Source organism: Microcaecilia unicolor, chromosome 4 (genome assembly GCF_901765095.1).
Source record: "Microcaecilia unicolor chromosome 4, aMicUni1.1, whole genome shotgun sequence".
In the NCBI taxonomy this organism is placed as follows: domain Eukaryota; kingdom Metazoa; phylum Chordata; class Amphibia; order Gymnophiona; family Siphonopidae; genus Microcaecilia; species Microcaecilia unicolor.
In genome coordinates this window covers 13046177-13062556 of record NC_044034.1, presented here as the reverse complement: position 1 = coordinate 13062556, position 16380 = coordinate 13046177, and the positions used below count along the sequence as shown (strand labels likewise).

At 46.3% G+C, this 16380-nt stretch overlaps 2 protein-coding genes across 2 annotated transcripts in view; one reads left to right on the top strand and one right to left on the bottom strand.

Moving 5' to 3' along the window:
- LOC115468205 (E3 ubiquitin-protein ligase TRIM39-like) overlaps positions 1 to 16380 on the bottom strand; it is a 1720076-nt gene that overhangs the window by 287019 nt on the left and 1416677 nt on the right. The window lies entirely within an intron of this gene.
- The window catches only part of LOC115468317 (E3 ubiquitin-protein ligase TRIM39-like), a 39774-nt gene that overhangs the window by 1584 nt on the left and 21810 nt on the right, over positions 1 to 16380 (top strand). Inside the window, exons 2-3 of the mRNA XM_030199960.1 lie at positions 4471 to 4566; positions 7413 to 7643. Of these exons, the coding sequence (XP_030055820.1) occupies positions 4471 to 4566; positions 7413 to 7643 (327 nt within the window). The remainder of the gene's footprint in view (positions 1 to 4470; positions 4567 to 7412; positions 7644 to 16380) is intronic.

Sequence of the window (16380 nt, the reverse complement as noted above, 5' to 3'; positions counted from 1 at the left end):
CACGGGTTGTTCCTATGTAGACCACTAAAGGCAGTAGGCGGAGCTTGCCTGCAATAGACTGAGCATGCCGCCGTTTTAGTTCACCAAAACAATAGCAATTGACAACACTAGCAAAAGATTATTAGAATAACGGACTGGTTATGCAGGCTCCATCTGTCTAAAGTCTAATCCTAATCCAGTTGGATACAGATGGCCAAATTTCATTGAGATCCTGTTTCCTGATTGGGTCATCTTAACTGTTGTTGGAATCTGCCTTGGGAAGCCTGGTGTTATAAAAATGGAATAAAAAGCTCTCCTTTAATTGGGGCACATGGAATCACATCTTCATCTCATCTGTCATGTAGATGTTGACATTTTTAGATATACAAATGGATTATTCTATTTTTAGGCATGTTTCGGGGACAAGTGGTTTTATAACTCAAAAGAAAAATAAATATTTGATTTCATGCAGATCTCTTGTGCTTAAACAATCCATAGGTTTTCTTATGTTTTGTTCGTGTCATGACTTCTACTGTGCCAAAACAGAAATCTCTTATCTCTATCTGTTCGATAATTGTGAACACTATCCACCCTAAAAGGTTGTTATGTGGCTGTACAGGAGGAATTATGATATTGAATAAATAAGTGTATGTTTGTGTCCCTAAAAAACAACAAGGCAAACGATCTGCAAAATCCAATATGGGAAAGAAAGCCAGCAGATCAATGTCACAACAAAAAGATTTTATTGAAGATACCGTGTATGAACAAATCGCCCGACACAGGCCGTGTTTCGCCCACCTAGGGCTGCGTCAGGGGCTAATTTGAAACCTTCGTAAAGGGGCAAATATGGTGCATAAAAGTCAAGAAAAAACCAGCTAAAACGGGAATGCTGTGGTCTCTAGCATACACAAATGGACACACCATTATTGAAGCTGACTTTTATGCACCATATTTGCCCCTTTTCGAAGGTTTCAAATTAGCCCCTGACGCAGCCCTAGGTGGGCGAAACACAGCCTGTGTCGGGCGATTTGTTCATACACGGTATCTTCAATAAAATCTTTTTGTTGTGACATTGATCTGCTGGCTTTCTTTCCCATGTTTGTGTCCCTAGTCATGCATCCAAAGCTTATATAATCCTTTCAAGATAGCCAGTTGATCGTTGAACAAATTAGTGGACCATAACCACAGAGGCAAGGTATGATCGCATTTTCAAAATGTTAATACTAGGGCCCAGCTAAGCAACAGGTTATTTTGAGTTAGTCTTCGCGCGACCAAACTTGTTTTCAGTTGTGCCATCACCATCCAGCTGGATAGGCAGTGCCTTAAAAGGTGTAGGATAAAGGGTTTGGGTTTTTTTTTTTTTTTACATTTTATCTCACATTATCCCAAGCAAACTCAGTTTCAATGTGGGGACGGTGTAAAAGCCAGATCTACGGGATCCCCGGGATCTTCCGGATCCAAGTACGACCTTAAGACTGGAGCGCGTCTTTGTTTTGACGGCCGCTGCTGCTTACAGTATGCAGCAATCACCAGCCATAACCCAGCGCTGCGATTCTGTATTCCCCTCTTTCCATGGCAAATCTTCAAGGAGGTGTAATAGACTGGAGTGGAAGTGAGCCTATGTAGTCCACTGTAAGTAAGGAAGACATTTGATGAATCTCTGTTTCCACTCCCCCGCGCAGCCGTCATTGCCGTTCACTCAAAACACAGCAAGCAAACCTGTGAGCTTCTGCATCCACGTTGTCATTCTTTATTGTCGGTCCATCTGTAACAAGTCTAACACTGTTTTTGTCGGATAGGCAGTGCCTTATGAGGTGGAGGAGAAAAGACGTAATTGAATATCACTAAAACAACTTCAAAAATGATTGTAGCTAGTAGAAACAGCAATTATAAATTCTGTAGTTTGTGCTCAGTTTTCTTCACTGTGCTTCTATACAATTCAGATGGCCAGATTTCAATGAGAATATTCTGTTTCCTGATCGGTTCATCTTAACTGGTTGTAATCTGCCTTGGGAAGCCTGGTGTTTATAAAGATGATGGAATATATTGAAATTAAATGGAAGTAGAATTAAACTCTCCTTTCATTGAGGCACATGAAATCACATTTTCATCTGTTTTGTAGAAGTTTGCCTTTTAGATACACAAATGGATTATTCTGTTTTGGAACATGTTTCAGGGGCAAGTGGTTTTATAACTCCAAATAAAAATAAATATTTTGTTTGATGCAGATCTCTTTTGTTTAAACATAACTAAATGGGTTAATAGCCCCTAATGCAGTCCAGTGGTTTTCTTATATTTTGTTCTTGTGATGTCCTAAACTGCCAAAACTGAAAACTCTTTTCTCCTTGAGGTTAAATGAGGGGCATGGGCGTAGACTGGGGGGGGGGGGGGGGGGGGGGGCGAGAAACATCGACTTAGTCTTCTTACCCGAAGTCGCAGTGGCGAAATGGCGGGCGGGGCGCCAGTAGTAAAAGCAGCAAGCAGGCAGGCTCGACTCCGTCCTTCGCTTCCCTGCCCTCTTAGCGTCCCGTCTGCCCAAAAGGAAATGACATTAGAGGAAGGCGGGACGCAGAGAGGGCAGGGAAGCGAAGGACGGAGTCGAGCCTGCCTGCTTGCTGCTTTTACTACCGCCACCCACCCGTTCGCCGCTGCAACTTCGGTACTAGAGAGTGGAGTGGAAGTGGGCCGGCCTATCTAGTCCAATGTAAGGAAGGAAGCCATTTGGTAAATCTCTGTTTCCACTCCCCCGCGCAGCCGTCGCCGTTCACTGAAAACACAGCAAGCAAACCTGTGAGCTGCTGCATCCAGTAGGAGAGAGAAAGAGAGAGAGAGAGATGGGAGATGCTGCGAAGGGGGAGAGAGGGGGGGAGACGCTGGATAGAATGGGGAAAGGGATAGAAAAAAACAGGATGGGCAGGGAAGAGAGGAGAATTGCTGGACAACAGGGATTGATGGAGGGGACAGGGGAGAGAGGAAATTTGCTGGAGATGGATGGAGGAGAAGGCAGGGGAGAATGGAGAGTTGCTGGACATGGATGGATGGATGGATGGAGAGGAGGGCAGGGGAGAGAATAGAAATCGCTGGACATCGTTCTACATTAGAGTTTTTAGCCGGAGAGCCCTAACGAGAGGTACAGACCTCTCGTTAGATTTCTCGGCGTTTTCCTTCGTTAAACCAATCGGAAAACGTTAGTGCATGTCATTTCAAAAGGGTTTCTACACTAATTGCTCATCTGCATTCCATTTTCGTTAGCTGCTACGGTCCTCGAAAAATGGGCTTTAGTACATGAAACGGTTGGCAATTTCTTCGATAAAGGGTGGTTAAAGGGTTGTTAGTTTTGTGCATCTGGGCCTCTATTTGAATTTTACCCACACCCTTTTCTTAATCTCGTTTCCCACCTAGTCCTGCCTAATTATGCTCTCACCTTTCCACCCTTAATTATTTCTTTACTCTTGAGAGAGTCTAAATCTCTGATTAGGACACCTTGTTCATGGTTCAGTTTACCTGGTTAGATATGGGGCACTGGAACTGAATATTACTGGTGCCTGCATATCTCTCAGTTCCACCCTGACTCTGCCCCCGAATCACCCCTCCCTCCACTGCCTGGACAGAACTTTTGCCAATATTCAGTGGTACTGTTCGGTTGCATGCTGTTTAATATTGGCTCATGGCCAGTTCAGCACGATTTAACCAGGCAGGACTTCAGTTATTTCAAAGAAACAATCTAAATTGGAAGGGACATCTCGCATTTACAGTCAAGTCTGAAATTGTGGTTATAAAAATAATCATAAGTACATAAGTACATAAGTAGTGCCATACTGGGAAAGACCAAAGGTCCATCTAGCCCAGCATCCTGTCACCGACAGTGGCCAATCCAGGTCAAGGGCACCTGGCACGCTCCCCAAACGTAAAAACATTCCAGACAAGTTATACCTAAAAATGCGGAATTTTTCCAAGTCCATTTAATAGCGGTCTATGGACTTGTCCTTTAGGAATCTATCTAACCCCTTTTTAAACTCCGTCAAGCTAACCGCCCGTACCACGTTCTCCGGCAACGAATTCCAGAGTCTAATTACACGTTGGGTGAAGAAAAATTTTCTCCGATTCGTTTTAAATTTACCACACTGTAGCTTCAACTCATGCCCTCTAGTCCTAGTATTTTTGGATAGCGTGAACAGTCGCTTCACATCCACCCGATCCATTCCACTCATTATTTTATACACTTCTATCATATCTCCCCTCAGCCGTCTCTTCTCCAAGCTGAAAAGCCCTAGCCTTCTCAGCCTCTCTTCGTAGGAAAGTCGTCCCATCCCCACTATCATTTTCGTCGCCCTTCTCTGTACCTTTTCCAATTCTACTATATCTTTTTTGAGATACGGAGACCAGTACTGAACACAATACTCCAGGTGCGGTCGCACCATGGAGCGATACAACGGCATTATAACATCCGCACACCTGGACATGCTAATCAATGATGTTTAATGTTCACAGGAAAAACTTAAAATGCACCTGGAGCCTCTGAGAGAGGATCTGGAAGATCTTCTGAAGTTTAAATCTACTGAAGAGAAGAAAGCTGAAGAGCTTAAGGTGGGTGTCTGTCTCCTTCTGAGCCGGTTTCTGCAGGGTTTTTGTTTCTCTCACTACAATAATCCCCTGAATCACCTGAATAAGAGAATAATAAAATTCATTCTGCCTCATTACTTATAGTATGGGAACTATTGGCTAAAAACAGGCAGGTTCTGAATCTGTATGTGGAACACTATTTCTTGCAGAGGGGTAGAGTGGTATGGGCTTCAAAATGGGAAAGGAGCACTGGGCTCAAGCTTGATTAGGGTTACCATACATCCGGATTTACCCGGACATGTCCTCTTTTTGAGGACATGTCCGGGCGTCCGGACGGGTTTTGGCCAGCCTGCCCATTTGTCCGGATTTCTGGATAAATGGGCGGGCTGACGTGTGGGCGGGCAGCGGACCTCCCCTCCCCTTACTCACGATCTTCCCTGGTGTTCTAGTGACTTTGGTGCAGGAAACAGCTCCCTCTTTTCTGCCCGGCGCGCTGCTCTGCATCCTGTATGCTGCCTGTGACGGTCTCGGCGAGATTCAAAATGGCCACCGAGAATTGAAGTCTTGCGAGGCCGCTTCAATTCTTGGTGGCCATTTTGAATCTCGCCGAGACCGTCACAGGCAGCATACAGTATGCAGAGCAGCGCTCCAGGCAGGAAAGAGGGGGCTCTTTCTTGCCCCGAAGAAGTCACTAGACCACCAGGGAAGATAGTGAGTAAGGGGAGAGGTGGTGAGGGGGCCGGGGGGAGGGGAGGTGAGGTGAGGGGGTGACAGGGGGGTGGGGTGAGGTGTGACAAGGGGTGGGGCGAGGTGTGACAAGGGGTAGGGAGAGGGTGTGGAAGGGGCGGGGCATGGGCGGGGCAAGTATCCTCTTTTTTTTAAGGACAAAAAATGGTAACCCTCAGCTTGATCCAGTCCAGCAGTGTAGAGTGGGGGTCTCTGGGGCTGTTGTGGTGCCAGGAAGGATATCTGCAGGGCTGTGTTGTACTGGGGCCTGTTAGGGGGCAGGAATTGGAGCAGTAACATACCTGAAAGGGTCTCTGGTGTGGGGAAGCAGAGCGAGAAGTAGGCAGGAGCCTACAAAAGAGAAAGTAGTACGTTCTAGACCCACTGGGGAAAATATTGCCCCGATTTAGGGCCCTGCTGGGCTCCAAAGTGTGGCAGCTGTCTGGCCATGTTGGAGTGAGTCTGGGAAACCAACTTGAGCACCAGTGGGCCCAAAGCAGGAGCCCTGACAAACTCAGAAGTGTGTGCATGGGTGAAAGCATGTTCATGGGGTCACAGGTCCACACAGGGCCCATAAAGAAGGTGGAGCTTGGTGTGGAACAGAACCAGGACTGAATGGGGAGGTGAGAAGTGAGAGTGGAGGAAGAGAAGAGCAACAGCAGAGGTCTTTTAAAGATTCTGAGTTGGTCATTGAAGGAAGGTTGTGAGAGCTGAGTGTGGAGAGCAACTGCGATTTTAATTAAGCTCTCAAGTGAATCTAATTAATAACAGGCAAGAGAAATTTTTTGAAGTATTATCAGGTGGACGATAACCGTATTTTATATACATTTGTGTAAAAAACATTTAAAAGACACTTAAAGGTGTTAGTTAAAGATGATATAATAGTTGAAAAGCAATTTTCACTGCCTGATCAATGAGGAGGTGGGTGTTGTAAATCTTGCAGTTTGAGCTTTATACCAGCAAGACTAGAAAGGTAGAACTTCAGGCTGAAGCAATGTGGCTGACAGAGATCTTCAAGCAATGTCAGCTGGAGATCGTGTACAGCCAGTGGGTGAAGTGAGGGTCCCGTAACCACAGCTTCCTACCACTCCACCTTCTCTTTAGTGGCAGCACTGCAACTACATTCAAATCACAGGCATTGTGTGATAACATCAGGATGTGCTGGTCTGTGACCACTTACTTTGTTTTTTGTTGTTTTTATTAGTTTTTCAAAGCTTTATTGAAAATAGAGTCAAATTTAACAGCAGTAACCAGAAAACTAAGGGGCCCTTTTGCTAAGCTGTGTTGGTGCCTATGTGCACCCAACGCACATCAATTTGAAGCTGCTGCCTGGCTACCATGTGGCCCGGGCGGTAATTTCATTTTTTACATGCTTGCTGAAAAATGGATCTGATCATGCCGAAAACACGCGCCTACACCAGTGCAGGCCATTTTTTGGCGCACCTTAATAAAAGGGTCCCTAAGTCTTAAAGAATCAACACCTCTTCATCCCCTTCCATCAACAACCCTTCATCCTCTCCCTCCCTCCACCCCTTCCCCCCCAACCGTGACCACTTATTTTGAAAGTGCTTGCAGTGCTGTCATTGAAGGGAAGGTAGATTAGTGGAGAACCGCCAATCAACAAGATGTTCAAAAGGGCAGGGCAAGATTGTGGGGTAGAAACGAGAAGGAAGCTGGGGCTAGATACTAGAAGAAGTACGAGAAGAATGAGATGCTAATGAATACTGAGGAAGGGAGAGAATGGGGAGATGCAGGGAGTAGATGATGGGGAAGAGAGAAATGGAAGCTGCTTGTGGTAAGGGGTAAGAACAGGAAAGGACAGAGACCCCTCTTCTGCTCACTTAGAAACAATATGGGGACAACAGTGGTACTGGGATGGGTACATTGCACATGGGGAGAGAGGCAGAGGGAGTTGCTGGGCAGGGGATGGAGTAGATTGTGAAAGCGGGATATGCTTCTGGGTATGTTAAGAGAGGGAAGGCTGGGAAAAGAGTTGGTGATGAGAGGAGGAAGGCTTTGCCGGAGTCACCACTGTTAAAGGAGGAAGTGGTGTACCAGAGCCACCACTGAGAGAAGGGTAATGGAGCCACTGCAACAAAATCACTCTAGTGTTACTGAGAATTATCTCTCCTTGTTTAATCCAGACTGAGACAGAGAGGAAAAGACAGATAGTTGAGTCCGAGTTTGAAGAGTTACAACAGTTTCTGAATAAGGAGAAGAAGATCCTTTTCTCGAGACTGGAGGAGGAAGAGAAGAAGATTCTCCAGAGAATCACGGAAAATGTGACCCAGGTAGAACAACAAAGTTTCGCCCTGAAGCAGCTGATCTCCGAGATAGAGGAGAAGAGTCAGCAGCCGACCAACGAGTTACTGAAGGTGAGATTAGCAAATATATTTATAAGGAAGATTCAGATCTGCCAGGAGGAATCAGGGAATTCAAGTAGCAGGTCGAAATATCTTTTTGTTTGTTTGTTTTTTTTTACATTTTCAAGTTTGTTTATTTTTTTTTAAATCATGTTTATTGGCAAAGCAGTCCTATAGGGTGCAAATAAATAATTCTTAGGATAATAATTACCCACAGATTACTTATTCCAAGGTTCCTAGCTCAGCCTAGGGGTACATTATACAGGAACCTTGGTGTTGGCACCCTGCCAGTGTTTTGTTCCCCGCCAAAGAACAGAAGCCACGTCACAGATGATATATTATTATTTATTAGGTAAGAAAAATAGAAACACTCTGCAATAGCTTATATGCAATATAATATCTCTTACTGATATGCACACTAACAAAATATATTGTCTAACTACACTCTGATTATCCTGAGACTACATACAGTAATGATTAGAACAGTACACAATATCCCAATGATCCTTATGAAAACTTATCACATCTTATGCAAAATACACATTAGCAGCTTTCCCTGACCAAGAGCTGACATAAACCAGTCGTACTTAGATAAAACCACTGCCTAACCCCAAACTAGGAAATATATCACTGTGATCTCACCACGCTGTCCTGATGACGGCTTCAGATGAGACCGGAGCAGAATCTCCCCAGACGCTATCTCAGCTGTCTGTGTCTTATGTAGTGCAGGTCTTTCTCAGCAAACAAGCAGGTTTCCGTCTCTCCGTTGGTTTTCAGAGCCAATATCTCTGCCACAGGTATTTGCACCAGTTATGCAGGTCACAAGGTTGGTATCATATAGTCTCTTGCTCACCCCGATCCTTGTTGGATTTCTCGGGTCCTTACCAGGTACTCCTCCTCCGAGGGTCTCCGACTAACTAACTTCTCCCACTCTTCCCGCGTTCTTCCAGACCTCCCGGTCAGGTGATAGCCCGGACCAATTAGCCTCTCGTACAGTCCAGTGCATGGGCAAGAAGAGTTCTTTGTTTTGTGACCTTGGAGATGGTAACTTCTGGTGCCATGAGTATGACTCCCTTCCCAGCTTCTCAGAGATAGCAGGGGGATGGTTGGAACACAGAATGTCCTTGGCTTCAGCAAGCCTGTCAGTGATTTTCCACAAGCTGAAGCTGGATTTTGCTGACACAGAGATGTTCAGGTCAGAGGGTTGCCGCAGCCATCCTATTGTACCAAGATGCAAGATGTCATAGGCTTGTATAGGCCAAGACCTGCTTATGTAAGATCACAGGGAAATACCCCTACAGTCCACACATCATGGAAAGAAACAATATACAAAATGCAATAATCACATCTGAAATTCCATTTAACACTGAGTAAACTTGTGCCCTTTTTTTTCCTGCCCACTTCCTTAACCAGTTACCCACCCTTCCCCCCCATACCATCCCACCCCTCCCCTTATATCTAACAATTCAAAATTCTACTTCGTGCGACCGGAGTCAAAGAGTTCCAAAAGGGCAGCCATAGCTGACAGAAATCATCCCCCTTCTTGGAAGCCAAGTCCACGATTCCCTTTTTCTCCAATGAACAACACTCCATCATGGCACTTCTCCATTGAGCCACACTTGGTGCATCTGGCTTCAACCACAGTTGTAAAATTGTTCATTTCCCCATCAATACCACTCTTTTCAAAAATGCTTTCATACTCGCTGGGGCCGGGCCCCGTAGCTTAAATACTTCAACCAGCTGCCCTGGAGTGGGTATCCACTGGAGGGACCACATCAATGTAACCTGTCTGCCCAACTCATTCCAGAATGAACGCACCATCCTGCAGGACCAAAACATGTGGCCCAATGTAGCACCCCCACCACCACACTTGGGGCAATCGTCTGTTTCACGTAAAGTCGCTCTGAATGCCCTGTGCGGTGATATATATAAACGCATAGCAAATTTATATTGCATTTCCCACCAAATGGCATTAGTGGTAGTTCCATAAACCGACTGAAGACAGGCAGCAAATTGATTGGTATCCAACTTCCAGCTCAGCTCTACGATGAAAGAATTGTAATGGGATTCTCATCTGTGCTTCAAGGCCCAACAAGTCATTTAGAGTATCCCAAGTTTCCTGAGCCAAACATCCCACAGGTAAAGAACTGACATAATGTCTGATTTGTAAATAAGCAAAGAAATCTTTCTGGCTTAACCCAAATTCGCTACATAAGGACTGAAAAGGCTTGATGGTTCCCTGCTCAGTGATAATCTGAAACAAATAGAGAATCCCCCGTGCATTCTACCTCTGGAACAACCTGAAAGACCCCCCCCCCCCCTCTGGAAATGCCAAATTGCCCCCAACCGGGAGCAGTGGGGAAACCTCCTTATCCCAACCCATTCTTTTGCTTAGCCATCGCCACGTTTTCCAAAGTGGATTTAGAATGTACCCATATGGGCCGAGTGAGGGCAGTTTATCCGACGGGGCTTGAAGCCAATAAGCAAAATGGAGCGGTGCCTTTAGTGCAGTCTCTATGTTTGTGCACGGAAAAAATTCTGTCACTCGAAACCAGTCGGATAAATGTCGTAGGCCACTGGCTACCGAGAAAAGAGTCAGATCAAGAAGACCCAGGCCCCCCCTTAGTGCAAGGCCTCATAATTTTCGCAAGCCCTATTCGCGCTCTTTTACCCTGCCATAAAAAACGATTAAGGGATCTTTGTAACCGCCGCTCTTCTCTCCCTCCCAAAATAATAGGTAGCATTTGCATCACGTATGTCCACTTGGGGAAGAGAATCATGTAAAATAGGGTAATTCGTCCCAGTAGCGAAATGGGGAGCCCTTGCCATCCCTGTAAAAGTTCCTGTGTTTTCCTCTGTAAAGGACCAATGTTCTCTTCATAGAGGCAAGCCAGGTCTGCCGGGATGTATACCCCCAGGTACCGGATTACCCCCTTGGCCCACTGAAAAGGGAAGTAGCCCTCCCACTCTGTTTGAGTTGTTTGTTGTACCGGTAGGGCCAATGATTTTTGTAAATTTAATTCCAACCCAGAGAAGAAACTAAACTCATCTATGGCAGCCAGTAACTGGGGGACAGATTGGGTTGGTTTGGTAAGAGTAAGAAACATATCATCCGCAAAAGCCAGTACTTTTGTCTGACACTCTTTCCATGCCACCTCTCGAATGTCTGGATCTAACAATACTGTGCGAAGGAGGGGTTCCAAATATAATAAAAATAAGAGGGGGGGAGAGGGGGCACCCCTGCCGAGTTCCCTGTTCTACCCGAAAGGCAGCGGATTGGATGCCATTAACCAGTACCCGGGCCGACATATCTGAATATAGGGATCTAATTGCAGCCATGTACCAACCTCTTAGGCCTATGTATTTGAGTACCTGGAACAAATAGTCCCAGTTGACCTTGTCGAAGGCCTTGGCCGCATCTAAGCTTACCATGAGTACCGGATCGCCTGTGGCCTGTCCATACGCCACGGCCAATAACACTTTTCGAACATGTTTAGTGGAATTGCGCCCCTTGACAAACCCCACTTGGTGTTCACCTATCAGGCAAGGGATGTATCTCATTAACCTGTCCGCCAGCACCCGGGATAGAATCTTTATATCAACATTAATCAGGGATATTGGTCGATAAGACTCCACTTGCTCTTTTGGCTTTCCCGGCTTGGGGACGAGTGTGATCAATGCTTCATTTTTACCCCGAGAGAAGAAGCCTCTTTCAACGATGGCATCAAAGTATGCAATTAGGGGACCACAAACTTGCGGGGACAGAATTTTATAGTATTCGCTGGAGAAGCCATCAATGACTGGGGCCGATCCCAGCGGCAGGTCCCGCAGTACTTTTTGTACCTCTTGCGCTCTAATGGGCGCCGACAGGGCTTGCTTCGCATCGTCCGTTAAACTAGACATACCAGCATCATCCAGGTAGTAAGGGGCCCTGATCCCTGTTTCCAGTAGAATACATTTCTTTAAAGTGGGAATGAAAGGCCTCTATTATTTCAATAAAGTTTGGTAGTACAGGTTCCTCCCACGTCCACTATTTTTTTTTTTTTGTTACATTTGTACCCCGTGCTTTCCCACTCATGGCAGGCTCAATGCAGCTTACATGGGGCAATGGAGGGTTATGTGACTTGCCCAGAGTCACAAGGAGCCGCCTGTGCCTGAAGTGGGAATCGAACTCAGTTCCTCAGTTCCCCAGGACCAAAGTCCACCACCCTAACCACTAGGCCACTCTTCCACTCCACACTATAAAGCGACGAGTGGAGTTTGCCTGGGCAACCCTTGCCAATAGCTTACCAGATTTGTTCCCGAAGTGCTGAAAATTCAGCCGCCTCGCCAACAGATGTTTCTTGGTTTGCTCATGGATTAAAGAATTGATGGCCACTAGGGCCGCTGCCATTAAGTCTTTGTTAGCTGCAGTGGGCCTAGCTAATATTTCCTCTTTGCGGTTTTGTATTGTGACTCTAATTTTAAAATGCCAGATGCCATATGCTTCGCTCGGGCGCACATGTAAGCTATTACCTCCCCTCTCAAGACTACTTTGGAAGCCTCCCAAAAGAGTATTGGTGACTCACAAGATTCAAAATTAGTTTTTATTTATTTATTGCATTTGTATCCCACATTTTCCCACCTATTTGCAGGCTCAATGTGGCTTACAGAGTCTTGTTATGGTTTTGTCATTCTAGGATATTAGATATGATTAGTGATGTAACAATATTAAGTAGGGAAAGGAGAAAAGGTTTAGGTGGGTAGATAGAGAAGTTAGAGAATATTAGACTGTCGTAGCTGGGCGAGTTGGCAAGTTGATTTAGTGAGGTTATGAGTTTTCTTTGTACGCCTTGTTGAAGAGATGTGTCTTCAGAGATTTTCGAAAGTTGGTTATTTCTTTGATGGTTTTCAAAGTAGGTAGTTCATTCCACAACTGCGTGCTCATGTAAGAGAAGGTAGTTGCATGCATCCGCTTGTATTTTAGTCCTTTGCAGCTGGGGAAGTGTAGATTCAGAAATTTGCGCGATGATCTTTTGGCATTTCTGGGTGGTAAGTCCACAAGGTTTAGCATATAGGTTGGGGCGTCTGCGTGAATGATTTTGTGAACCATCGTGTAGACCTTGAACGTGATGCGTTCCTTAAGTATCTATATATAACTGCCATTTCCTGCATAAATGTTCTCGCACTAATTTATCTTGGTACAAATAGGAAGGGAACCTCCAGCCCACCCCGCATGAAACATCTCTCGTCCCGAGAGCCAAGTCTATCCAAATCACGAAGTGGTCTGAGACCGCCATCGGACCAATTTCAGCCAAGTTGACTTAAAAAAACCAAGATTGGGTGAGTAATATGTAATCTATTCTCGACCAAGATTGGTGGGCCTTAGATTGGTGGGTGTAATCTTTAGTGGATGGGTGTAGGGTCCGCCATGGGTCTAATAAGCCAAGTTGTTTGCATAGCACCGGCAGGCCCTTACCCCTTCCCGCCCCTGGTATGGAAGTGGGGGACGATCTGTCCAAAATAGTGTCCAAAACTTGATTAAAATCACCTGCCCAAATCCATGGTGCATCAGTATGTTGTAGTCCCAACGCCACCAGGGATTGAAAAAATTGAGGATCAAAAGAATTAGGGCCGTACACCGCACATAGGTAGAACCGTTGTTCCTGATAATTAAGGTGGAGGAGCACTACACGTCCCTCTGAATCTTTATAGATCAATTTGGATTGGCATGGCAGCCCCTTTCTGAGTAAAATCGCCACCCCACATTTCCTATTCCCAGAGGAGGAGGAGTATCACTCGCCCACCCATTGTTGACCAAGTTTTTCATGCTCAGAGTCAGACAATTTGGTTTCTTGCACACAGGCAATGGCTGCTCCCTGTCGCTTAAGCTGCGATAGAATTTTGTAACACTTCACAGGAGAAGTTATTCCAGAAACGTTCCAAGATATTATTTTTAAAGATGATCGGCTAGTCATCTATTTCCCTGTTCTCTGATGTGTACCAACAAGATGAGTAATATGTGTAATCCCCGAGGGCCCAGCCCCTCCCCCAAGGATAGTTGTACCCCACCAAGCAGGGAACCATCATTCTTCGCCCGAGTACCCTTCAACCCCGTCGCACTTCTCAATCAAATTCCCCCCCTGCCCACCCACATGCACACCCAACTCCCACTTATCCCGAAACCTCCCTCTCCCCCCTCCCCTCTCTTCTCCCTTGTCCCCCTCTCTCCCCAACCTCCCCTTGACAAACATTGAACGAGTCACCTAGATGTTAAGGCCACCTAGGCCCAATAAACAACATAACACATTCTATAGCATTCCAAGTACATCCTCAACCTCTTATTCGAACCACTGCTGGTCAGTGCGTCCTCACTGTACTCCATCCAGTCCTGTAACACTGATTAGTTAGAGGCACTAGACTCCGCATCCAACTCCAGCTCGTGCACATAATCTTTGGCCACCGCTTCCAACGTAAATGAGCACCAGCTCCCATTCTGATTGATCTTGAGAATTGCAGGATAAATTAACGTGAATTTTAACTTCATGGCATACAAACGGCTACAGAGAGGAGTGAATGGCATCCTTTTTTCTTGAAGTGAGGATGAATAGTCCTGATAAATTCTGATGGGGTTTCCTTTAAATTTGATGGAGTCCCGTTTCATCCGAAACCCATTTAAAATTTCCACCTTGTGCAAGTAATTGTGAATTTTCACAATCACTGCTCTGGGCGATTGTCGGCCTTCCTGAACGCGCCCCAGCCGGTGAGCACGTTCTAAACACAGGGGTCCCACATGGTCCGACAGCGCAAACTCGTGTTTTAGCCAGGATTCAAGTTCCGTTGCTAACGCGCGGTCTCCCACGGACTCCGGAACCCCAATCAGTCTCAAATTAGCCCGGCGTGACCGGTTTTCAAGGTCATCAATTTTGCTGGTAAGCAACTCAGTGGTCGATTGTAGTTGAGTCAGAAGCGGGGGTGTAAGTGCTGCCGCGTCCTCTAGCTCCGACACTCGCTGCTCCAGTTCGCCGGCCCTCCGCGACAGTTCCAGTTGGGCCGCCTCAAAGTTAGCAATCTGAGTGGATAGTTTATCCAGCTTGGGTTCCATCGCCGCTTCTACTGCAGTTGTCAGATGAGTGAGTTGTTCAGCGGTAAAACCCGCGCCTCCTGTCGGCGGCCATTTTGGTTCCGCCGGGGCCTCATCAGCTCAGGGCTTCTCTTTTTCCCATTTGCTGGCTCTGCTGGACATCATTTTCGACTGAGGCTCCACAAATTTGTCCATAGCGTGTTAACTGGACTCCAGAACTTGGCGCAAGCAAATTCACCCCAAGAAAAGTAAGTTTAGAGCAAGAAAGGGCCCAGGTGCCTCAGAGAGAGTAAACCACACGTCTTGCTCTTGCTAACACATCACGTGACCCAAAATATCTTATTTAAGGGCTGATTTTTCAGCCAGCAGCTGCACTTACCAAATCAGACCTTTTAAAATAATTTCATGGGACTTAAATAGCCAAATCCTCCTGCTCTGAAGAAGGTGTAAATTGCTGTATGTGCTCTACACATGTACACACAAGACATATGTTTTTAATGATCTATATTTGAGTCGTTGAGTGAAAAGGTACCAAACGTGGGTTACAAATAACAGATAAAGAGGGGCATAATCGAACGCGGGTGTCCATCTCTAAGGGCGCCCATCTCCGAGGACTTTCCGGCGAAGGGGCGGGGCGAACTGTATTATCGAAAAAGATGGGCGCCCATCTTTTGTTTCGATAATACAGTTTGTGCTGGGCAAATGCATTGGATTTGGGCGGATTTGAGATGGGCGGTATCGGTTTTCAGCGATAATGGAAACCGAAGCCGCCCAGCTCAAAAACGAACAACTCCAAGGCATTTGGTCATGGGAGGGGCCAGGATTCGTAGTGCACTGGTCCCCTTGACATGCCAGGACACCAACCGGGCACCCTAGGGGGCACTTTTAAAAATTAAAAAAAAAAACATTAAAATACCTCCCAGGTGCATAGCTTCCTTACCTTGGGTGCTGAGCCCCCCAAATCCCCCCCAAAACCCACTCCCCACAACTCTACACCATTACCATAGCACTTATGGGTGAAGGGGGCACCTACATGTGGGTACAGTGGGTTTTGGGGGGGGGGGGTTGGAGGGCTTCTATTTACCACCACAAGTGTAACAGGTAGGGAGGGGGATGGGCCTGGGTCCACCTGCCTGAAGTGCACTGCATTCACTAAAAAGTGCTCCAGGGACCTGCATACTGCTGTCACGGAGCTGGGTATGACATATGAGGCTGGCTTAAAGGCTGGAAAAAAAGTTTTTAAAGTTCTTTTTTTTTTTTTGGTGCGAGGGGGTTAGTGACCACTAGGGGAATCAGGGGAGGTCATCCCTGATTCCCTCCGGTGGTCATCTAGGCAGTTGGGGCACTTTTTTGGGACTTGGACCTAAAAAAAAAGGGTCCAGAAAAAAACGACATAAATTCTCGCTACGGACGCCCTTCTTTTTTCCATTATGGGCTTAAACTGCCTATCTGTTAACCACTCCCATGCCCGCCCCTGTCCCGCCTTCGCTACTGTGCCGACACCCCCTCCCCTCCGTGAGCTTTGTTCGCTCCGTGACGGAGTGCAGTTGCAAGCGCCCAAAATCGGCTTTTGATTATACCGATTTGGGCGCCCTCGGGAGAAGGACGCTCATCTCCCGAAGATGGGCGCCCTTCTCCTTTCGAAAATAAGCATAAAAGGCTATAAAGGTGTGGAGGGGTAAATTG